We start from the raw sequence: 25,527 nt of genomic DNA on the forward strand, positions 1-25,527 counted from the left end.
AACACATCTTCCTTGAGCTTATGTAATGGAGTAACTGACTAATGTATTCCAATATAATATGTTTTTCCTTGACCTTATGGAGAACAGCAAGTGATTTGAGGTTTGCATTGCTGGAGAGATCCTGGGGCCGTAGGACCAACATCAGTGAGTGGCTTAGTTTATAGTTTTACTTGGGTAGAGGAAAGGTGAGGACTGAGCAGGAGGTTTCAGGACTGTTTTCATATAGATATGAAAGACACAAAAATTCAAATTCAAGATTATACACCCTTTTTCTGTACAAAAAGAAAATTTAGGGTTGCTTTATTTTGTTGTAAAAGATCTAGATCAGGCGTCCCCAAACTACGGCCCGCGGGCCGCATGCGGCCCCCTGAGGCCATTTATCCGGCCCCCCGCTGCACTTCAGGAAGGGGCACCTCGTTCATTGGTGGTCAGTGAGAGGAGCACAGTATGTGGCGGCCCTCCAACGGTCTGAGGGACAGTGAACTGGCCCCCTGTGTAAAAAGTTTGGGGATGCCTGATCTAGATCTTTGGTCAAATCAGTAAATACAGATTTAATTCCTTAATCTGAAATCTGAAACTTTTTGAGCTTTGATTTGAAGCTCATGCGAGATGCTCATCGGGCATTTCAGATTTTGGATTTTCGGATTAGGGATGCTGAATCTGTAAGTGTGTATAATTCAAACATTGTGAAATTCAAAAGTATCTGAAATCTGAAACACTTCTGGTCCCAAGTATTTCCCAAGTATACTCAACATGTATAAAGGCTAAGCAGGTCAAGTTCTATTCTTAGCATTTCTTTCCATGTGCATCCTAACTTGGCCTGTGGAGTACCTGATTGTCCCTTCTTTTCTCTTTTCCAGTATTTATTTTATGAGTCAAGTCTCTGCCCTCATTCCTGCTCTGTTGCCCTTTCACTTTTCTCTCTCTCGTCTATCGCCGTCAACTTGAGGCATGTGGTCCTCCAAGGCTATAGCCTGAATCCCGGCATCCCTATGCCCCCTTCCTGATCTGTGTCCCAGGACCAGCTAGACTCTTTCTCTTCTTGACCTCACTCTGTGGTCTTACCAGACTGCACCATTGGTCAGTCACTCAGTCGTGCCCTGAATTTCACTTCTTTTGTATATAACTTTTAGCCAGTGTGCATGGGGTGCCTGCTCACATGTCACGCGCAATGCCAGGCCTTGGAGATGCAACAGTGAACAAGAGAAATCGCATAACCCTGCCCTTGAGGAAGTGATAGGTGGGCCTTCAGACCTCTGGGTTTGTGTCATTCCTTACATCTGGAATGACCACTGTCCTCCCATCCTTCACCTCCACTTCCGTTTCTGTGTGTCCAAGTCTGTCCATTCCTCAAGCCCAGTTTGCTATTCTATCCTCCCTGAAGCTCCTCCTCAGAAATTTTGGTCAGAATTGACTTCTGCTGCTGCTAAACTCCTGCTTGTTTTGCCTTTTTTCTGGAATTATAGTGACTTGAGTGTTTTCTTCTGTCTGTTTGTTGAGTGTAGGCTTCCAAAAGCAGGGGCTGGGACTTACCCATCTTTGCCTCTTCCACAGCCTCTGGCATAATGACATGAATGCCATAAGTGTGCAATAAATGTGTGTGGAATAAATTTAGGAATTCATGAAAGTTCACTTCTATTTTCCGCCAGTGCGTCTGGCCAAGTGTCACTTGCTCATTATTAATCCTGAAACTTTAATGAAATTCATTTTCTTGGGGTGGGTGCAGTGGCTTATGCCTATAATCCCAGCACTTTGGGAAGCCAAGGTGGGAGGATCGCTTTGAGCTCAGGAGTTCAAGACCAGCCGGGGCAACATGGTGAAACCCCGTTCTACAATTAGCCAGGCGTTGGTGGTGTGCACCTGTAGCCCCAGCTATTCAGGAGGCTGAGGCTGGAGAATTGCTTGAGCCCAGGAGGTGGAGGTTGCAGTGAGCCAAGATCACGCCACTGCACTCCAGCCTGGGTGACAGAGTGAGACTCTGTCTCAAAAAAGAAAAAAAATTGTCTTCTTTTTCTGTGAGTATATAGCAGGCACATAGTAAAGAATTTTGAGTCCTGAGTATAACAGGACTCAAATTGCAGTGGGAAGTGAATAGGTGAATTTTTTACACTTATAGGCAAATTTTTCTTAAATATGCAAAGTTATTATCCAAATAAAAAGATGTCTTAGAAAATTAGCTGTTTACAGTTCTCATTGCCAATATTTTACTTCTGAAAACAAATAAACTGAAAGTAAATAATAGTGTATCTCTGGGAACTCACAGGAAGAGGAAAGAAGACAGGGTTATACCTGGGTTCAGATCCCAGCTCTACCATCTTCTGATTTACGCAGCCTAGGTCAAGTTGTTTAACTTATTTGTACTTTCATCTTTATCTCTGGCTCTCAGCATCTTGACAGACTGTTTCTTGCTCATCTTTGAAACTGCCATTCCTAAGACAGTACTTTGGAAATAGATATTCATTCGATATTGGATGAATGGATGGAAGGAAGGAAATTATCTACTTGATCCATTCTATTTTGGGAGTTTTCAGTGGTGATTGTAAAAGCAGAGAATGTTCAACCCATTTTATGTTCCTTTTCAAGTTCAAAAACTGAGACTTTAGTTATGGGTGCTTTCACTGATTTTATGGTAGCTATACTCTCTGTTAGGTTATATTTATATGCCAAGGCATGCCATGTCTCAAACCTTGTGAGTTCATCTGCAGCTATGATAATCCAGTTCATTTTAAGACACTACATTTTTGGTTTATTTTTTTGTTTGTTTTTGTTCTTGTTTTTGAGACAGAGTCTTGCACTGTCGCCTAGGCTGGAATGCAGTGGCTCGATCTCGGCTCACTGCAACTTCTGCCTCCGGTTCAAGTGATTCTTGTGCCTCAGCCTGTCTGGTAGCTGGGACTACAGTTGCACACCACCATGCCCAGCTAACTTTTGTATTTTTAGTAGAGATGAGGTTTTGCCATGTTGGCCAGGCTGGTTTCAAACTCGTGGCCTCAAGTGATCTGCCTGCCTTGGCCTCCCAAGTACTAGAATTGTAGGCATGAGTTACCATGCCTGGCCTAAATTTTGTTTTATTGTATATCAAAACACTGTTAAAGAAGTCAGTTTTATTTTGTATTTTTTAACTGTGAGATCTTGTAGAAATTAAAAATTTAAGTTATAATAAATTGTTAAAGTATTGGTTCTATCACCCCTAAACTCAAAAACTCTCTTAACAAATAAAATGCAGTTGCTAAGTTGTTGATATTTACAAGGCTTAAAGTATTTTGACCAAAATGATTTTTCTGTCATTTTTATTTAATAATAATAATGCTTTTTGAGAACATTATTTATTTTTTCTGGCTCTGCCTTTTTAGATTCCAATCAATTTTGAGGACTACTAGTCTCAGTGGCATTGTGTTTTCAGACAATAAGAGAGAATCGAAAAGATTTACTATTCACTCTAATGTGAATACATTGAGTAGGCATTTGGACAAGGACCAAATATTAGTAGGACTTCCTTTCCATTAAACGTTATATAAAGTCTTTACAGAGAACTATCAACTCTGTGAGAATAACGTTTAAAAGTTTACTTGTTGCTTTGCAGACTAAAACTTCATCATTTTAGAAAGTATATTTGATTCACGTATTTACTTAGCCTTTAGCATTAGAGAGACCTGTATTTTTAAACTGCAGATTTTTTTCCTTCATCGTCAGGAGGAGTGGTTACGCTCTGTAATGTTATGCTTAAGTAAAATTACACATTTGGGGTATCTAAATTGGCATGCCAAATTATAGGACATTTTAATTATTATGTGGATGTGACAGATTCAATTATTCTTGAACTCTTTTGAGAAAGCTGCCCTTAGCAGTGATTCACAGTAGTAAACAAAAGATTAACAAGAAAATGCCCTTTGTGAGGCTTAATAAATGTGTCCGATTAAATACCATGGGGCAGAATTAACTGCAATGTCTACATGTGGAAAAACAACCTGTGTCCTGCTTGGAGGTTCAGTATATTCTCTTAAGATAAATTTACTCTAAATGAAGAACTAAGTGCCACTTAACATCAGAACTGTTTTTCTAGGTGTGTCATTTGGGCCAATTGTTCAGACTCTTTCTTCCCTCTGAAACCATTAACCGAAGCCACTAATAAGTAGAAATGCAGAGTTAAGAGCCCCTTCCTCTCTCTTTCAATTTCCAGTGGACATATTAATGAGCAATAAAGCAGCTAAAAGGCAAGCAGCTAAAGAAAGAGAAAGAAGCAAAGAAAGGTGATTGGGAGAACAGATATTCAGCCCTCAGCAGTGCAGATTGGGCTGCCCCAAGTGCCATGCGGGCTGTGATCACAGGAATTTGGAACTCAATTTCTTAATTGCTTCTTTAGTCTTATCCAGAGAGAAAATTGGATTTCTAGAGATTTCTTCTGTGCAGAGAGCAATTATGCTAAAGCTGCATAGGTAACAGCTTTTTGGCCAGCCTTTCTCTCTCGGAATAATAAAGTATATGCAGAGCCGATTTCAGAATGCACCTTCACCTCACCATCCAGGGTTTAGCCCATCTTAGCAGCTGACGTGTTCTAGGACCTTAAAGAAATTCCAGAGCATTTCCTTCTTTTTGAAACTGGCTCTGCGATTAATTTACTGTCAGGTCTCTGCCATCTGGTTTTTATGCCATTACCCTACGTTTTAGATAAATTGAGTTTGACTTTTTTAAGTCAAGAAGTTTCTCGACTCTGATCATATATTTAAATACCCCTCAATGCTGAGAGTCTGAGAATTAAAAGCACTAAGTAATGATAAGAACCCAAAATGCCTTTGGCAGAATACAAAATGCCACAGGACTGCTGAGAGCCCATAATCATAGTCTAGAACTTTCATTTTCTTCCTTTCCTATAACATTATAGTAATAAAAGGTCAGGTTAGGCCTTTGTTTGCTTCGTAAAACAGGGTAATCACACCATTTAAACACCATCCAGACCTACCACCCAAACAGATTCTCTCCCTCTCCTGGCCCTTTCTGAAATATTGTCTCTGTTATAATATGTTACTGCAAAACATTGTGTTTCAATGGGTTTCTTTCTGCTGATTAACAGGTTTTAGATTCAGGAAGACTGAAAGAATATGATGAGCCATATGTTTTGCTGCAAAATAAAGAGAGCCTATTTTACAAGATGGTGCAACAGCTGGGCAAGGCAGAAGCCGCTGCCCTCACTGAAACAGCAAAACAGGTGAGCGCGCTCCGAGGAGTTGTAATTAAAGTTTGTCTCAGTGGCTCCCTCCACACAATTTGGCACCATGGGTATGGTAACAAGCACTGTGTACCCTTTTCAATTATAAGCCTGCAGAGACAAAGCTTCATGGCTGGGTCTTAACGGCACGTCCTGGGCTGAAGTCAGGTCTGCAGAGAGTTGGCAGAAGCACGCTGGGGGTCGAGTTGTGCACACACATGTGCATGCAGGTGTGCCCAAGAAGCAGAGAGATGTTAGACCGGACTTTCTACACATTTAGACTCTGTGGGTTCAGATTCTCTTAGAAAAAGGCATAGAGCACATCGTGCCCATATTCTATAGACCCGCTGCATTTCATTCTCAGCAGGCAAATGCTGTCGAGGTACATACAGGAGATTTAAGAGTTTGAGCAAAAAGTGTGGAATGTTGTTTATTGTTCTAGAAAGATCTGCCTAGAAAAATGTGTGGATTGCTTTTGGTTTTTGTCTTATTATTTGTAAAGGAAACTCCTACGTAATACTGTCACTGTCACGCTAGGTTTCCCCCTCATTTTTGTTGTTTAGAATCAGGCCCACGTAGCCCTTTATGCTTCCTCTACCTTCTATAAGATGCAGTTGCCATCAGGACAAATCGGGAATTTATAACACGTGAAAGCTATAAGCCTGAAGAGTCCTTGAAGGCTTATACGGCACTAAAGACACACGGGCTACATGATCTCGTTCCAACAATGGTGATGTGGAAGTAGCTCATTCTACAGGTGCAGTTTGGTTTAAGGACTTAGCCAAATGTCATGCGGTCACCTGTAATTCCTTCTTATAATTCTGTAAAGTGAGAGTTGTACTGATGGAGGGAGGGAAGAAACGTCTGCTGCTCTTGGCTTAGGGTGGAATGAGACTTCCAGCAGTACATGGCGAGGCTCCCAACAAATTGTTCATCTCGAGGCATTAAAATATGGGTATGATTTTCCTTCTTCATTGTTTTCAATGTTTTTCAGGTTTTTAACACTGTAGGTACAATAAAATTGCTTGTTTGTATATAATATTTTAAATATCTGTTGTAGACAACAAAATAAGAATATATAGGCCAATGTGGTGAAATCACATCTCTAAAAATACAAAAATTACCTGGGCATGGTGGCATATGCCTATAATCCCAGCTACTCAGGAGGCTGAGGCAGGAGAATCACTTAAACTTGGGAGGCGGAAGTTGCAGTGACCAAGATGGCTCCACTGTACTCTAGCCTGGGCGACAGAGCGAGACACCAGCTCAAAAAAAAAAAAAGAAAAACAGTATAAGTTCCCGTATCTAACAGTATTTCTGTATTAAAGATTTATCTAAATAAAATCTAGGTTCCCTTCAGTCCCTGTTTCATCGCATTCTCCATAGAAGTGAGGAATTGTCCTTCCCACTGTCTGTAGGATATTTCTTTGAATCCTGCATTCATCCTCAAAATGGTTCTGTAAATGCCTTTGTGTGCACAGTGTTATGCTGGACACTAACAAATACATTAAACATGCCCCTCGTCATTGACAATATAAACCCAAGAATAGAGCAGAGCAGAGATTTGATTGATGTGCTGGGCCCTGATGGCCATGATGATGATGTGATGTGACAGATGTGCACTATGTACTTCTCATTATTCCTGTGTAAGAGGCTGAGGCATAGAGAGGACAGGTAATGGCCCACAGTCTCATAGCTAGCAGAATTATAGGCAGAGTCCGGATTCAAGCCTGTCTTTAGGGTCGACAAAATCTGTGTTCTGAATTTTCATAAGAATCACATTGTGTATGAATAAAGAGGGAAGCTGTACTTGGCGCACTGTATTTCTTTTATACCTGAAATTTACAGAATACTTTTATCTTCTAGAGTATCTTGCAGTCAAAGCTTCCCTCATAAAACTCGATCAGTCATTTGGGATTCCCTGAATAATCTACTCACAAAAGAACCAGGAACCTCAAAAACCCTTTTTGTTCTTCAATACCTCAGGCGTTTCACCTCAAAGAGATGTGTCCCTATCGACATATCAAAGTACTTATTTAAAAAATATGTATTAGGCATGGAGTAATAAGAAATAGGTGAAGAATTTTAGCACACTCCAGCTAACATAAGCTAATATAGTTCACCTTTGTTTTACAGATGAGGAAACTAAGGCCCCAAGAAATAAGTGGGTTCAGACTAATTTATAGCAGAGACAGAATTAGGAATCTTTTTTATTAATCAATGTTTAATGTAAGTATAACATACATGTAGAAAGGGCCATTGGTCCTAGAATTTAAAATCTTGATTACTGGTTCAGTAATCTTCCATCTAATTCAACAATATTAATGATAACTTACATTTGCGTAGTTCTTTATAATTTATTTTACATTGTTTACATAGTTCTTACATGTATGATTCTATTTAATCCTCGTAGCAGTCTGTAAGTCTGGCTGTATTGACGAGGAGGTTGGGTCGTGAGTCCTCATGTAGACACAGAGCTAGTCCGTGGAGAACAGAAGGTAGATTGCTGGGAGAGTTGTGTCCCTCTAGGTGATGTTCTGTGTCAAGCCTGAAAACGCTGCACCTTGTCTCCTTTGGTATCCAAGATGCAGCTAGTCGCCCAAATTCTCACAGTGGCAGCACTTCCTTCCTGGATTTTAGTCCTGCTTAACCGCTGGCTCAGGTCACCTCTTCAGAAAGACACAAGGAAATACACAGCTTGATTCTCATCCAAGTTGAATATCTTCTTGACATTTCAGCATATACTTGGTCCTCTCAGGAGAACAAGCTGTCAGAGTGTCAACCTTTTAAATGTGCAAGCATCAAATATCAACGCATCATTCAGAACTGTAACGCTGTGAGGATTAGTCTAAATCAACAAGCTTTTCACTCTCACAGATTAGAATTCATTTGTTGGAAAAGAAAACTCAACATCTGGGAAAAGGTACTTCCAAGTCACGTATTCTTGACCACGTAGTTGCTTTCCTGAAAATGCTGGTGCAGGCAAAGCTGAGTCTTTCTTTTGGCTGACCTTGGCAGATGACTCAGAATGTTCAGAAGGTACTTTTCAGGTACATAAAGCTGAAGGGTGCACTAGTTTGCTCAGGCTGCCATAGCGAAGTAGGACAGACCAGGTGGCTTAACCCACAGCAGTTTATGTTCTCACACTTCTGTGCTAGCATCTGAGATCTGGGTGTTAGCAGGGTAGCTTTCCTCTGAGATCTCACTCCTTGGCTTGCAGATGTCTGTGTGTTCACAGCGTCTTTTCTCTATGTATGTCTGTGTCCTAATCACCTCTTTCTCTTATGAGCACCAGTCATATTAAATCAGAGTCTACCCTAAAGACCTCATTTTAACTTAATTACATTTTTAAAGACTTTCCCCAAATACAGTCACATTCTGATGTCCTAGGGGTTAGGACTTCAACATAGGAATTTAGGGGAATGCAAATCAGCCCATAACACAGGGTAAATGTCAATCATTGTCTTCCCTGATGAAGTAGACCTAATTGAGGTTCCCAGTGTATATCAGAGGTGCCATTTTCTGCACCCATGAAATCACCAGATACAGCTCACAAGTTATGAAATCCTGGCTGGGCATGGTGGCTCACACCTGTACTCCCAGCACTTTGGGAAGCCAAGGCTGGAGGATCACTTCAAGTCAGGAGTTCGAGACCAGCCTGGCCAACATGTTGAAACACTGTCTCTATTAAAAATACAAAAATTAGCTGGACGTGGTGGCACATGCTTGTAATCCCAGCTAATCAGACGGCTGAGGCTGGAAAATCGCTTGAACCAGGAGTTGGAGGTTGCAGTGAGCCTAGATCATGCCACTGCACTATAGCCTGGGTGATAGAGCCAGCTCTGTCTCAAAAAAAAAAAAAAAATATATATATATATATATATATATATAGTTATGAAATACACACACACACACACACACACACACACACATATATATATATATATATATATATATATGGAGAGAAAGAGAGAGAGAGAGAGAGAAAGTGTGTGTTTCACTCCTGTTGCCCAGACTGGAGTGCAGTGATGCAATCTCAGCTCACTGCAATCTCCATCTCCTGGTTCAAGCAATTCTCCTGCCTCAGCCTCCCCAGTAGCTTGGATTACCGGCACCTACCACCACGCCAGGCTAATTTTTTTGTATTTTTAGTAGAGACAGGGTTTCACCACGTTGGCCAGGCTAGTCTCAAACTCCTGACCTCAGGTGATTCACCCACCTTGGCCTCCCAAAGTGCTGGGATTATAGGCATGAGCCACTGCAACTGGCCAGTTACTTCATTTTTTAATGGCAACCTAGTATTTATACTTTTTCGACTGTTTACTTTTTATTTTTCCCAATTAACTTCCAATTAAGTTAGCTATTTTTGTTTTTTTACTGGTGAATGACCTATCCGGTTTTTTGGTTTGTTTTTTTTTTTTTTTTACTAGTTCTTATATTCTGTTTTCCAGTTGATCAGTTTTTGCTTTTATCTTTATTACCTTCCTTTTCTGGTTTTTCTTGTTGTTTCTTCTTGAATGCATTTGTATTCTTTTTTTCTTCCTTAGAATTTTAAGGCTGTGAATTCTCCTGTGCTTTAGGTTTTGATATGTAGTGCTTTTATTCATAGTTTATTTTTTATTTATATATTCTGCAATTTTGGTTTTGATTTTCCCTGGCCCAGAAATTATTGAATAGGGAAGTTTTTTAAACGTTTTGGTGGTAGGAGTTTGTTTTTCTGTTCATTTCTGTTTTACTCATCAGTTTCATTTTCATTGCTTGTCATCCATGTCCTTTCTATCCATTCAAAATTTAATTTCTTGTGTCTTACTATAGGTAGTTTTTCTGGATGTTCTTTGGCATTGAAAAGAAGATGTTACCTGTTTAAGGTCTAGAGTTTAATAAGGTTTAACTAGTTCTACCTTGTTCATTACATTCTTATTAATCCTTATTTATATTGGTCTGTTTTCTGTGACTTGGATCTGGAGGTGAATTAGTTTAATACTAGACATATTTCTCTTTGTAGTACCTGTCATTTTTATTTTGGTAACTTTGATGCCATGGTTTTCAGTCCACAGCTGTTCATAACTTGGGTTTCCATTATGAGTTATATTTCCTGCCATTTTAACATGCCTTTCTTTGATTCATGTAATGATTTTAGTTCTAAATCCATGCTGGTTCAAAACTAGATTGGGTCCCCTGCTTTTACTTTGTTTTCTTTGTCTGATAAATATGGAATTGTCTTTGAATATCCAAAGGTGTGTCTGCTGTGTATGACGTGGTTAGGTTTTACTCTGAGATTTAATCTTAGCCTTTGCTTTTAATAGCTGATTTTAGTGCATTTACATTTATTGAGATTGTAAGTATGTTTTATCTTAGTTCTGTCATGTTATGCTTTCAGTTTTAGTATTTTCTTTTTACCATTTGATTTGTAGTAGGTAATTTTTGTTTCTTTGCTTATTGTTTTGAATGTGTTCCTTTTGTTTCCTCTAATGCTATTTCTTTATTGACTCCCCATTATAAACAATGAGAATGTAAATACATTTCTCTTTCCATCCTACCATCAAATTTTAGCTTAGTTTTTCTTCTGTTTGCCTTCAAACCTCAAACATACTTAAGCCTCTGTTATTTGACTTTAAATAATACCTTCTTCATCTCTTATTAGCTAAAGTTTATCCTTCAGTACTTTTTAACCTCAGTCTATAACCCATTAGTGGTGCTGTGAAATCCATTTAGTACATCATGACTAGCCTGTCTTTTAAGATATCAAATAGAAAAGAATGGAATGGAAGTAAAGTAACAATGTATAGTAATGGTAATATTTTTTAAATGCTTTTCAGTATAGATACAGATATAGATAGTGGATGTGTGCCAAGTCCCAGTGTACAGTGAAATATGCCACCCATTATTGTGGGTGGCAGTTTAAAAAAAAAAGGTTGCAAAACAATGCTCTATACTCTTAAAGGGAAGGGTTCCTTGGAGCTTAGGATCCCTGACTTACTGCATGTCTGAAATCTGTGTTACCTCTCTGATTTAAATTTGGTGGTTATACCATGCACACATTTACCTATGTGACAAACCTGCACATGTATCCTGGAACTTAACATAAAAATAAAAATTTTTTTTAAAAGTGGTGGTTATAAAATTGTTGGATCATACCTTCTTTCACTTAGTATGTTGCAGCCTTTGCTCTAAGGTCTTCTAGTGTTGTCTGTTAATCTGGAGACATCTATGGCCATGTTTGACATAACTCGGCCTTTTTTCTTTTTCTTTTTTGAGGCAGGGTCTTGCTCTGTTGCCCAGGCTGGAGTGCAGTGGCACAATCAGAGCTCACTGGAGTCTCAACCTTCCAGGACCTGCTCCCTTCTCAGCCTCCCTTAAAGCTGGAACTACAGGCACACATCACCATGTGCAGCTAATTTTTTTTTTCCTCCCATAGAGACGAGGTCTCACTATGTCACCCACGCTGGTTCTTTTTTTTTTTTTTAAGACGGAATTTCATTCTTGTTGCCCAAGCTGGAGTGCAGTGGCACAATCTTGGCTCACCGTAACCTCTGCCTACCTGGGTTCAAGCGATTCTCCTGCCTCAGCCTCCCCAGTACTGGGATTACAGACATGCACCATCACACCCGGCTAATTTTGTATTTTTAGTAGAGACAAGGTTCTCTGTATTGGTCAGGCTGGTCTCGAACTCCCAGCCCCTCCCAGCCTCCCAAAGTGTTGGGATTACAGGTGTGAACCACCGCGCGTGGTCTCCCATGCTGGTCTTGAACTCCTGGGCTCAAGCCATCCTCCCACCCCGACCTCCCAAAGTGCTGGGATTACAGATGAGTGCCACTATGCCCAGCCAAGTCTTTTTTCTTGTATGCTAAAAGGGTCATTAGTTTTCTTAGTACATCATTGTGTAGTCTTTCAGACTTTTGATTCAAATTTTCTTTTGTTTCTGAAAGTTTAATTGAATTATATCCTTGAATTTTTTTATTTGATTTTTTTTTTTTTTTTTTTTTTTTTTTTTGTAAGTCCTCAAACAATAACTTCTATTTATTATTGACTACTCTGTTTCAGGTACTATGTTGGGAGGTGCTTTATCTTTCTTTGTTCAATGTTTTATTTCCACCACATCCCTTCAAGACGGCAATTTTAAGTCTCCACTACAAAGATAAGGAAATCAAGGCTCAGAGTTAAACTATGTTGTCCATGGTAACAGAATAAACGACAGCTAAGACAGAAAGTTAAAAAATGTGTGATTCTTCCAACATCACAGATGACCAAGATAATAAAATCATTAAAATAGGAGATGTACTCAATCTTCAAATTGTGAAGTGTAGTCATTTAAATAGGCAACAATAAAATAAGAAAAGATTGTAGTCCTCACAGCAAATGGTGAAGTGTGGCATGGCAGTACTAACAGAACATAAAAACCATTTGGCTAAACTCTTATTACCTCACAGTTGCACACCTAATCTTTTAAGGGTGATATCACCAGATACATTCACTCCCTTACGGTAATACTTAATGTCACTCCCTGAGTCACTAAGTCTGACCTTTCACAGCAGTTCTCAGTAAATTTTCTTTTCTTTTTTTGAGATGGAGTCTCGCTCTTGTTGCCCAGGCTTTTATTTGATTTTTAAAATTCTCTCCTTTACAAATATCTATCATGTATATGTTTTATGTCCTTTATCTGTTTTATAAAGTTATTTTCTCCTTAATCCTTTTTAGTTACTAATGCTTGGTTATTTTGTTTGCTTGCTTAGTCGTGTTCTGTGCTTCATACTGTTTTTTCACTGTTGGCTCATCTTTGTGCTGCCTTCTGTAGAACTGACATTCGTGTGTTTTATTTCCCCCCTCCCCCCCTTTTTTTTTTGAGACAGAGTCTCCCTATATTGCCCAAGCTGGAGTGCAGTGGTGTGCACTCAGCTCACTGCACCCTCCACCTCCCAGGATCAAGCAGTACCTGGGATTACAAGTGTGCACCACCACACCCAGCTAATTCTTGTATTTTTAGTAGAGACAAGGCTTTGTTATGTTGGCCAGGCTGATCTCAAACTTCTGGCTTCAAGTGATTTTTCCCTTCTCAGCCTCCCAAAGTGCTGGGATTACAGGTGTGAGCCACTACACCCAGTCCATTTCTTTGATATTTTCACTTTTCTCTTCCGCTTCACTTTTGACTGCTGTCAACTCATGTTTCAGCATCTTATGTCGCTCTGCCCTGTTTTTCCGTATCTCTGTTATGCACAGCCTGATCATTCTGCTTCACTTTCTTTGAATGTATTATATTCATAAATTTTATGTGATCAACATCTGTCATGTATTTATCTTATTCCTTTTCTTATTTGTATATTTTCAGACCCCGTACTACTTGTAAAATTATTACTATTATTATTATTCCTACTCTTCACCTGTGAATAAAACAAACTCTTCCTAGACCAGATAGTTGCAGGATAGTTGTGGCTAGGGCCTTGTTTCTGGCTAAAGGGAATTTTCTGTGCTTAATGTAGAAGTACCTTATGACCCAGAGAGGGTGTGTGTGTGTGTGTGTGTGTGTGTGAAGTTGAGAATGCATGTTTTGCTTTTTTTTCTCCTTAGCCTACAGAATTGGGCAATTGCAATCTCTCTTTTCCCAGGACCTCACCCATGTACATAGGTCAGTCAAAGATGTTTCTATATGATTATTTATTGACATACCTTAGAGTTCCTACAATTAATTCCCCTACGACTGGCTAGGCCTGCTCTGGATCCAGTTGCATATGGCAGCCCTTGATATTTTACCATTCAGGCTCTCCTGATTTCACAAAGATTTAGCTTATTTTTTATTAATCAATATCTTTGTTGTTCAGAGTGATTTCTGAAAGGAAAAGGAGAGAGAAAATTCATTACTCCATTATCTTAAAAGCAGAAGTCCTTTCTAAGTCTCCATAACTTTTTAACTTTGACAATATACCTGCCATTCATGGACACCAAATTACACCGGCTATACAAATGAAAAACTTGAGGCCTTGAGAGTTACTGTGATTGAATTAGGGCCAGAGACATGAGTAAGAATGAACTGCCAGGGTCTCGAGCCGGCATTCAGCACATCCGATGGTGTCTCAGGAATGCAGTGCCAGTCAAAGCCCAGTTGCTCTCGTTTGTCCTCACTGGGAAGCTTGTATTGCTCTGTCCATTTCAGTAAAATCTAGTTCTATTATGGTGGCCTCGTTGATGAGCTAGAGTTTAAAATACTGAACTTAGTTTCAACCTACATTAGAGGAACTGTAACGGAGCAAACTCAAGAAAAGAAGGAAAAGGGGGACCAGGTGTCCCATACTCACTGGCCTGATGCTCTTCTTGCCCCAAACGTGAACGCTTATGACATTGTCTCCCTTAGGCTTCCCAGTCCTTCTGATCTGCTGTTATCCCTTTTTGACAATGAAAACACTGAAATAAAAGAAGCTGAGTAACTGTTTTTGTTTTTGTTTTTGAGATGGAGTCTCATTCTGTCACCCAGGCTGGAGTGCAGTGGCGCGATCTTGGCTCACTGCAGTTTCCGCCTCCCAGGTTCAAGTGATTCTCCTGCCTCGGGCTCCCGAGTAGCTGGGACTATAGATGTGCACCACCATGCCTGGCTAATTTTTGTATTTTTAGTAGAGATGGGGTTTCACTGTGTTGGCCAGGCTGGTCTCGAACTCCTGACCTCAAGTGATCCATCCGCCATGGCCTCCCAAAGTGCTAGGACTACAGGCGTGAGCCACCGCGCCCAGCCTGAGTAATTTTTCAAAGCCACCAGTTCATAAGTGTTCATACTCTGACTTCTGTGATCTTTCATTTCTACCTTTCTGCCTCCCAGGATAGCATATTCACTCAGCTGAAGTTGTCTCAGCCACAGTTTTGGGGTTCTGTCAAGATAAACGGTACACCAGAGGGACTCCTTGATGCTTTGCCTTCATCCTTCAAGCTTGGCAATACTGCCACGTTCTGCGTACTTAGGGGATACTTCTCTGGAGCAGCATTCATCATGATACCCAACACTGATGCAGCAGGTTTTCAACCTGTAGTTTGTAGCCATTTATCAGTTCCTGTGATGTCAGCTATTATCTCATGTTACAGATGAGGCAGCTGGTAGAGAGAGTGGTTAGGTAATTTTTCTATGATCAGCAATGAATCCCACGAGAGAGCTGGGACTGAACCGGTCCATCCTAGGCATAGCTTACAACAACAGGGCTTTGCTAAAAGTTGTTCAGGAATCTCAACTCCCCTCATCACCTGCATTGTAAAAAAAAAAAAAGATATTTTATCTCACCTGTGTGGTTATCCATAGTGTGTTATAAAACCTGGTAGCAGAAAAGAAAACAAAAGGTCAAATCAAAGATTATATGCACAAGAAGTATGTTTTTAACTAAGTTGTTCAAACCATAAAGCTAAGACCATTTGGGTTTAAAATGGCGAATAACATTTTCTTTATAAAAAATTAAATCAAGAGGGTTAGGCAGAAGGAACCAGCCTATTTGGGGAAGGCTGTCAAGCAGTAGAAGGTGATGTGAATGTCTGTGTGTTCTTTCGGCTGGTTTTCATTTCACTAAGGAATAGCTTTTTTGGAGTACCTTAATCTATAACCACACAAAATTGGCTAACTTTAAAAAGTGGAAGAGGGAGATATGAAATTATCCCATGAAAAGTCTTATTTTTGAACACTAACATTATAATGGAAATAGCCTCAGATTTCATCTGGTGGCATCCCAGCATTATTGGACAATTTATATTCTCTTTAAGTGACATTTTAATAATACAGTGTTTTATATGTAATGATGTTTCTGGAGTAACGAGTATGCAAGCCGTTAAAGAGAGAGAAAGTACACTTAATATGTAGGCAGGTGTCTCAACACTTTCTTTTTTGTATGTGAAACCCATTATCTTCAGTGATAACTTTGTTGATAGCACCCACAAATATATTCGGAACAAGGTTTTATAAAATAGATCCAGAATCGTATGACTAAAAGACCCAGCTGACACGTGTCAGCCTCAGATAGTTGCTACATTTTCTGTTTTAAAGACTCAAACAAAACTTTTCACATTCTTCTTTGGGGGAAAAAAATTACATTTGAAGTCCTTTTTTACCCAAACACATTTTGAGATAAGAGCTCACAAGTCTTGACATTATTTCATTTTGTTATGCGCATCTGTCAAGGAACCAAGATACGATACAGCTACTAAAAACTGATGATTGTGGAACAGAGAAACTTGACAGCATTTCATTTCCTTTATGTTCTGATTATACATTTATCAGAAAACCTGTATCTCTTCTAGTTCAGCTAGAAATTGGTAGAATTCAGGAACTCAAAGGCTTGGCAAAGAACTGTCCTATTATTTGGTATCACCTTACATTTTAGAGAAGTTGCTTGGTTGAGTCATTGTTAAAGCTTTTGCTTCTCTTTTCATTATTGTGGACCACTCTCCACGGACCCCATTTCTATAGGCTCTATAACTGCTTTGCCGCACAAATTAAACGCCGGGATGTTTCATATATATACGCCAGCATTTCAATGCTTGTCAATCAGAGTTTATAAAATACAGGGATTACAACTTGATATTAACATCCAAATCTATTGTGCTGATTTTATGTGTGAAAATGAGAAACCCTCATGCAGACGCTAGATTTCCCAGCCTCTTTGTCACCCTGTTTTAAATTTATCTCTAGGTTTTGAGTCAGTAAAATGATTCTGCCTGTCTGTTTATTACAGAGATAAAGCATATCTATGAATCAGAGTGATCAGAACTCAAATACATCTACAGGTTGTTTCGCATTCAGCCCAGCCCTGCTGAGGGTTTTAGTGAGGCTGATTCCTCTGTACAGTATATTCATGCCTGGTCTTAAATTGTGCCTCAGTGAGGGATATGATTTGCTTCTCATGAAGAAGCGGACACAGAAGTGCATTGTTTTAGGGAAGAGGACTTTAAAATTTTGAAACGTTCTTTATATGCTTACTTTCTTTTTTTTCAGGTATACTTCAAAAGAAATTATCCACCTATCGGTCACACTGACCATGTGGTCACAAACGCTTCCAATGAACAGCCCTCGACCTTAGCTATTTTTGAGACTGTACTATGAATCCAACCAAGATGTCAAGTGTGTTCCAAAAGCATTTTCCGCTAGTTTTTGGACTATGTAAACTACGTTGTACTTTTTTTTACTTTAGCAACAAATATTTATACATACAAGATGTTCATTTGAATTTTTCTCCTGACTTATCCAGTGATCTCCAGCTCTAACAAAATGTTTTATTTTTATTTAAATGTCAACCGTTGTTTTTTAAAATCCAAATCAGAGGCGTAGGCCACCAGTTAAATGCTGTCTATCAGGTTTTGTGCCTTAAGAGACTACAGAGTCAAAGCTCATTTTTAAAGGAATGGGACATAGTTGTCATAGGTTTTTGTTGTTGTTGTTTTTACTGCCCCCAAAATTACGTGTTAATTTCCAGTTATATCAGGGATTCTATTTACTTGAAGACTGTGAAGTTGCCATTTTGTCTCATTGTTTTCTTTGACATAATTAGGATCCATTATTTCTCCTGAAGGCTTCTTGTTAGATAATAGTCCAGTTAAAACCAATAGGAACAACCAAAAACAAGTTTGCAACATTGTAGTAGGGAGAATGTACCCCCTACTCCCCTCAAAAGAAAAAAATGGATATATGGTTAAAGGATAGAAGAACAATATTTTATCATATGCTCTGAAAGAGAAGGAAGAGAAAATACTGCCTTCTCAAAATGGAGTCCTTAAAGGTGCTTTGATACTGAAGGACGCAAGTGTGACCATTAGAGTTGCATGACTTGGACATGGGAACTTGCAGTTTTAGACTCAGCAACGTGACATCTCCCAAGAAGGCCAGACCTCTAGCTGACATTCCTGAAATACACGGCATTATTCTTTTTTGGATTTCTTATGTATAGAAGGCTAACCCTCTGTTGACTATAAGCTTTTTGGGTTAGGCTTTATCGAAATCCTTCCTAAATTGCATGAACAGGCTTTGCTAATGTGATGAGACAAACTGAGAACTGTTGCAAGCATTGACTCTTAATTCTGTAGTGCATTCTCAGGATGTATCCAGGGGTTCACTTTCATGAGCCTGTTCAGGTTAGTTTACTTCCGATCACTAATAGCATTGTTATTTGCCCTTTCTGTTGAATGAATCAGCAAACCACAACACTTCCTGGGACCTGTTGTACTTTATTTGAAGTATGAGCCTTTAATTTTTCTGGATGGTGGTGACTGTGATGTGCTGAGTTCAGTTTACTAAAGGTTTTACCATTATGGTTTGAAGTGAATTCTCATGACCTCTCAGTATAAGGCGTTACCTCCCTGAAATTGCATATATATGTATAGACATGCACACATGCGCATTTATGTGTATACATATATGTGCCCTTCATATAGCAAATTTTTTGATTCATCAGCAGAGAGAAACAGGTTTTATTGAGTGAAGCCTTAAAAAGCACACACGCAGCTAGCTACCAAAATACATTGACTGTAGTGACTGTTCAACTTCTAGTACTTTGAAATGTGTGGTTAATGGTCTGTCCAATAAACCACACACATTAAATGTTTATTAATAGTCATGATTCATATTTTAGGTGACCAAAATGACAGCAGTGATCATACTGAGGTTTGTTAAAACGTTAGCTATATTTGAAATGTCTATATGTTTATTTGGTCTTTTGAGGTTAAAGACAGTCATATAAATGACCTTTTTTTGTTTTAATGTTATCATAGAATTTTTTAATGAAACCAAATTCAATTGAAATAAATGATAGTTTTCATCTCCATTCAGAGATCTGTATTTCTGTGCTTTGAGGGATTCCTGACTCATGTTCTTGCTGATGAAAGCCAGTAAGTTCTCCTGAGATTGAAAAATACGAGATCAAAGGATACCTTCTATAATGAACCGGTTCTCTTGGTGAATTAGGTGTACCAAATATTCTAAGGGGGAGATTTCAGTGGGTTTCAGAGAGGTTGAAGCAGTTGCTATTTTAACCAAGTCCATTTGCACCCTTCCAGGAAGAAAGAGTGTTAGCTTATGTCTCAGACTTGAGCAGTATTAAATGGTTACGGTTTTTGTTGTTTTGTTTTTTAAGGTGATTTTGTCCAAAACTAACAAGAAACATCTATTGCTGTTACACTTAAATCACTATTAAATAATGATTCTCAAAGTGTTGTCCCTGGACCAGCAGCATAGTGCATCACCTGGGAACTCATTAGAAATGCACGCTTTTGTGCCTCACCCCAGATCTACTGAATCAGAGACTCTGGTGGTGGGGACCACTAATGTGTGTTTTAACAAGCCCTAAGGGTGATTTTTTTTTTTAAGGGTCATGGTAATCTTCTCTGTATCATTCCAATTTTACTTTATGTGCTGCCGAAGTGAGCACCGTAAGGGTGATGCAGGCTGAAGTCTGAGAATGAGCACCATAAACTATAAAGAACTCTTAAAACTCATTAAGAAAAACAGAAAGCCCAATTAGAGAAATGGACAAGATTTTTGAATGGGTATTTCACAAAAGAGAACATCCAAATGGCCAATAACTGGAAAAGTAGTCACTCTTTATTAGTTACCAGGGAAATGCAAATTAAAACCACTCTGAGATACCCACTGGGATCTACCACACTAGACACCCACTGGGATGTCTAAAATGTAAAAGACTGAGAACGAAGTGCCAGTGAAGCAACAGGAATCCTCAAGTACTGCTGTGTAAGTATATTGAAAAACCATCTTTGGAAAACAGTTTGACAGCATTTACTCAAACTGTGTACCCTGTGATCCATTTTTGCCACTCCAAATGTGTACATATGTGCACCAAGACATGTTGTCAAGGATGTTGTAATTCCTAATAGCCCAAACTGGAGGTAATGCAAATACTCATCAACAGCAGAAGGAAAACAAATCATGAGGTGTTAAAATACTCTACAGCAATGAGAGCAATTCAACTACATGAAGAACTCATGAATTTCACAGACGTAATATATATTCCAAAGAAGCCCAGCCCAAAAGAATATTTATGATCCCATTTATATAAAATGCAAAAATGTTACAACTGAACAAAGGAGTGCAACATCAGAACAGTTCATAACTTTGGGGAGATGGAAGGTTTTGGTAACTGGGGGAAATACAAGAAATACACATGAATTTTCTAGGATACTTAAAATGTTCTTGTTTGTTTGGCTGGGTGGTGATTAGATTGTTATTCATTGAACACTTTGATGTGTCATACATCACAAATGAGTTAACTATTTAAAAAGTTATTCTTGGCCTTGTGTTTCCTTTAGAATCTCAGATTCAGTGCCTCAGCCTTCTAAAAGGGAATAATTTACATGTGAGAAATTACTTCTGCCCAGTTCTTAAAATAAGAGCCTCTGTGAGCGTTGTCTTTTGTGGCCCATCGCAGCTGATGCATTTGATGGTTTTGGTACCTGAGAAGCCAAAGTCTCTATTTTCTGTAACCAATTAATAAACCTCAACTTCCTCTTCAATTTTAGGATAAGTACAAAAATAAGGAACTCTGAGGTTTTTCTGGATTCTATTTTTAACCACTTTATTGAAGTATGACTGACATACAGAAAATTATGCATATTTCATGTATATGCCTTGTGTTTGGAGATAAGTATCACCTATGAAACGATCACCACATTCTATGTCATAAACATATCCATCACCTTAAAGTTTCCACCTGCTCGTTTTCTATTTTTTAATCTCCATCAGAGGGGATGAGGTACATAAATAAAATAACTTCAGGGAATTGGTCTTGGCAAAGACGTATGGCTAAGACTTCAAGGACAGGCAACTTAAACATAAATAGACAAATGGGACTCTATTAAAAGCTTCTGCACAGCAAAGGAAGCAATCAACAGAGTGAAGAGACAGCCTGTTGAATGGGAGAAAGTATTTGCAAAGTGTTCATCCAGCAAGGGACTAATATCTAGAATATATAAGGAACTGCAACAACTCAGTAGTAAAAACCCACATAATTCCATTAAAAGGTGGGGAAATGGCATGAAGACATTTCTCAAAAGAAGACATACAAATGTCCAACAAATAAATGAAAAATGCTCAACATCACTAATCACCCAGGAAATGCAAATCAAAGCCACAATGAAATATCACCTTTCCCCAGTTAGAATGGCCATTATTAGAATGAGATAATAACAGATCCTAGTGACAATGCAGAAAAGAGGGAACTTTGATATACTGTTAGTGGGCATGTAACTTAATAGAATCTTATGGAAAACAGTATGGAGATTTTTTTTTCTGAGACGGAGTTTCTGTCTCCCAGGCTGTAGTACAGTGGCATGATCTTGACTCACTACAACCTCCATCTCCCAGGTTCAAGTGATTCTCCTGCCTCAGCTCCCGAGTAGCTGGGATTATAGGTGTCCAGCTAATTTTTGTATTTTTAATAGAGACAGTGTTTCACCAAGTTGACCGAGCTGATCTCGAACTCCTGACCTCAGGTGCTTTGCCTGCCTTGGTCTCCCAAAGTGCTGGGATTACAGGTGTGAGCCACCATGCCTGGCCTTATATAGAGATTTCTAAAAAAACAAAAACAAAACAAAACAAAAAATACCTAAAAATAGATGTACCATACAGCTGGATATGGTGGCTCACGCCTGTAATCTGAGCACTTTGGGAGGCCAAGGCAGGAGGATCAGCTGAGGTCAGGAGTTCAAGACCAGCCTGGCCAATATGGTGAAACCCCATCCCTACTAAAAATACAAAAAATTAACCAGACATGGTGGTGCGTGCCTGTAATCCCAACTACTTGGGAGGCTGAGGCAGGAAAACCACTTGAACACAGGAGACAGAGATTGCAGTGAGCTGAGATCATGCCACTGCACTCCAGCATGGGTAACAGTGAGACTCCATATCAAAAGTTAAAAAAAAAAAAAAAATTGATGTATCATACAAACCAGCAACCCCACTAATTGTATTTATCCAAAGGAAATCAGTATATCAAAGGGATGCCTGCCCTCTTGTGTTTATGATAGCACTATTCACAATGGCAGAAATATGGCATCAACCTAAGTGTCCATCAACAGATGAAAGAATTTTTTGCTGGGAGCAGCAGCTCACACGTGTAATCCCAGCACTTTGTGAGGCCAAGGCAGGCAGATAACCTGAGATTGGGAATTTGAGACCAGCCTGACCAACAAAGAGAAACCTGTCTATACTAAAAATACAAAATTAGCCAGGTCATACCGTAATCTCAGCTACTAGGGAAGGTGAGGCAGGGGAATCGCTTGAATCCGGAAGGTGGAGGTTGCAGTGAACCAATATGACATCATGGCACTCCAGCCTGGGCAATAAGAGTGAAATTCTGTCAAAAGGAAAAGAGAGAGAGAGAGTAAAGGAAGAAAGGGAGGAAAGGAGAGAAAGAGAAAGGAAAGGAAAGGAAGGGAGGGAGGGAGGGAAGAAAGGAAGGAAAGGAAAGAGAAAGTAAAAAAGGAAAGGGAGGGAAGGAAGGAGGGGAAAAAAAGAAAGGAAAGACAATTTTTTACTATATATATATATATATATATATATATATATATATATATATATATATATGCATGCACCATGCAATGCTATTCAGCCATTAAAAAAAAAAAGAATGGAACCATGTCATTTGCAGCAACATGGATGGAACTGGAGGTCATTCTGTTAAGTGAAATAAAGCAGGAACAGAAAGACGAATGCCACATGTTCTCTCATACTGGAGCTAAAATGTTTGATCTCATGGAAATAGAGAATAGAGTGATAGATACCAGAGGCTGGGAAGGGTGTGTGGGTGAGAGAGGGAGGCTGGTTAATGGGTATGAACAGAGGTAGAAGAAAGAAGTTCTAATGTTTAATAGCAGCCTAGGGTGGCTATAGTTGGCAACAATATATTCTACATTTCAAAGTAGCCAGAAGAGAGGACTTGAAATGTTACCAGCACATAGAAATGATAAATACTGAAGGTGATAGATACCTTCAAATACCCTGGCTTGATCATTACACAGTCTATGCATGTAGCAAATACATGTATCCCATAAATATGTAATTTTAAAAATATATACCATGGGCTGGGCGTGGTAGCTAACACCTGTAATCCCAGCACTTTGGGAGGTGGAGGTGGGTGGATTATGAGGGCAGGAGTTGAAGACTAGCCTGGTCAACATGGTGAAACCCCATCTCTACTAAAAATACAAAAAAATTAGCCGGGTGTAGTAGTGTGCTCCTGTAATCCCAGCTACTCTGGGGCTGAGGCAGGAGAATTGCTTGAACCTGGGAGGCGTAGGTTGCAGTGAACTGAGATCACGCTGTTGCACTCCAGCCTGGGCAACAGAGCAAGACTCCCCCTCAAAAAAAAAAAAAAATATATATATATATACACACACACACACACAGAAGAAATAATGCTAAATACTTTTAGTAACACTATATAAGTGGTTGGTGTCTTCTGAAGAAACAACTTTGATCAATGAGTCAGTGAATTAGATTTATTATTTAGTATTGTTACAATTTAGTGAGTTGAGTTAATGCTAATTTATCAGCTGATTAACTTGTCCTTATGTACTGCAATGAAAATCCGTGTTTTTCTTTCAGAGGATTTGTGGAGATTTCAGAAGCCTGTCTTCTCAAATCTCGGTATTTGTTTCAAATCCTGTTCTCAAAAGATTAATGATGTTCAGAATCTCATTCCTTGAAGTGTGTTAGATTTTACACCTGAATGAATGTGTAAGTCACTTCCCACAACCAATTCTATTTTAGAGTGGTTTCAAGGTGTGCCTTTACCTAGAAAACTGTATGACATTCTGGCCACTACAACTCAAAATAACGTCTTTATAATTCCACAAATGTGATTTACATTACTAACAGACTTATTTTACTAAAAGCAAAGACAGAAATCTTTCACCTGGAATGAAGAAAACTAAGAATGTTCAACAATTAAATCCCATTCTAAAATCCATGTCTATAGTCAACCCAACTTATTCACCAAATGATCTACTTATCAGATTTTCATTCTTTGAAAATAGAGTAAATGTGTGTCAATGAAATTCTTATATCCTACTTGATAAATAATATACTTATGGACTACATTATTCCCCAAATACAGATTGAAAAACAAATAGTTTTTCTCAAAAACTATCATAAACTCATGGTTTAGTTTCCACAAAATATAGGTGTTTTAATGGACATGTTAATCCTTATCAAATGGAAGTTTTCAACCCAGAGGGTAACTGCATTCACATATAGAGTCTTTGTTTCCACTATTTTATATTCTATTTCCGGATTTCAAAATAAGTGTTATGATTCTGCAGAAGCTGGGTGGGGATTGGGAAGAAATACGTCTTAGGAGTGTAACTAACAATTTTCAAGTAAAAATCTTCCTCAAGCCCCAGAAGCTTCTTTGATCTGTGCTGCAGTTTGATTATCTGGATGGAGTCTGGTGTTCTGGGTGTTTATCACAGAGTTATCCTTGGGATTATTCCTTGTGGAATCAAGACGGAAGAAGCAGGACTGGGCAGAGGGAGAAATCGAACTGGAGCTAGCCAAAGAGACCCGCAGACCCCACTGGGAACCCTGGAGCTAAAATGGTCCGTGAGGTTTGTCCTGTGTGCCAATGGCCAGGGCTTTCCCCCTCCACCTTGATTAGTCATTGCATGTGGGCTGTCCCCAGAAGGGCTGACAGCAGAAAGTTGCCCACCAACTATGTTTCCAGTACCTGGAACAAGTCCTTGAAGGGGGTTATGGGTGGCACCGCAGTTGATGTTACAGCTCCAGAGGGAGATTATTAGGGTGTTCAGTGGCAGAAAACTCCTGGTGATTGGCATTTAAGTCCAAATTAAATGCCAGCTGACAAGAGATGGCTGATTAAGTGATTGTCTTCAAGAACTTGTGATCTGAAAAAGAAAAGAGAAGGTCCATGGAGGGGAAATATCCTGGTTGTCCTTATTCTCTAAAATCAGCAGTGTTCATTTATTCTAGGAAGTGATCTTAAGAGCAGTCTTCAGATTGGTTAATGCCTAAGTATGTCTGTAATACCCTGAGCACCCCTCATTACAGTGAATCATAGATGGGGTCTGCAGCATACAGGGCCCAGCCCTTGGTTTAATGCCCTGTTTTAGCCATCTAGACATTCAAAATTTTTAAACAAAGGGCCCTGCTTTTTCATTTTGCACTGGGGCCTGTAAATTACACATGCTGCCCTGAGTATTTGTGGTTCTGTTTCTTCTCTAAACCATGAGCTTCTGAGGACTTGGACCATGCCCTGTTCATTTTAAAATCTGCATCTTCTAGCACAATTTCTGTCACATCGTGGGTACTCATAAATGTTTGTTGAGTGAATGGATAA

The 25,527-nt window shown here is 39.2% G+C and overlaps 1 protein-coding gene and 1 non-coding gene across 4 annotated transcripts in view; one reads left to right on the top strand and one right to left on the bottom strand.

The window, feature by feature from the left end:
• Nucleotides 1-22,581, top strand: part of ABCC4 (ATP binding cassette subfamily C member 4 (PEL blood group)) — a 283,152-nt gene extending 260,571 nt beyond the window's left edge. For 2 of the 3 annotated variants that reach the window (XM_003928200.3, XM_074387538.1), the window contains exons 30-31: nt 5,072-5,206; nt 17,163-22,580. In XM_003928200.3, coding sequence (XP_003928249.2) covers nt 5,072-5,206; nt 17,163-17,270 — 243 coding nt within the window. In that variant the 3' untranslated portion in view covers nt 17,271-22,580. Of the gene's footprint in view, nt 1-5,071; nt 5,207-17,162 lie in introns of all 3 variants that reach the window. The other variant, XM_074387539.1, reaches the window with a different exon arrangement.
• On the bottom strand, nt 19,480-19,587 carry LOC120365814 (U6 spliceosomal RNA). Its single transcript, XR_005580659.1, has one exon. It is a non-coding gene; the product is annotated as a U6 spliceosomal RNA (small nuclear RNA).
• Nucleotides 22,582-25,527: the final 2,946 nt, after the last annotated feature.

The sequence above is a fragment of the Saimiri boliviensis genome, chromosome 16 (assembly GCF_048565385.1).
Source record: "Saimiri boliviensis isolate mSaiBol1 chromosome 16, mSaiBol1.pri, whole genome shotgun sequence".
NCBI lineage: Eukaryota > Metazoa > Chordata > Mammalia > Primates > Cebidae > Saimiri > Saimiri boliviensis.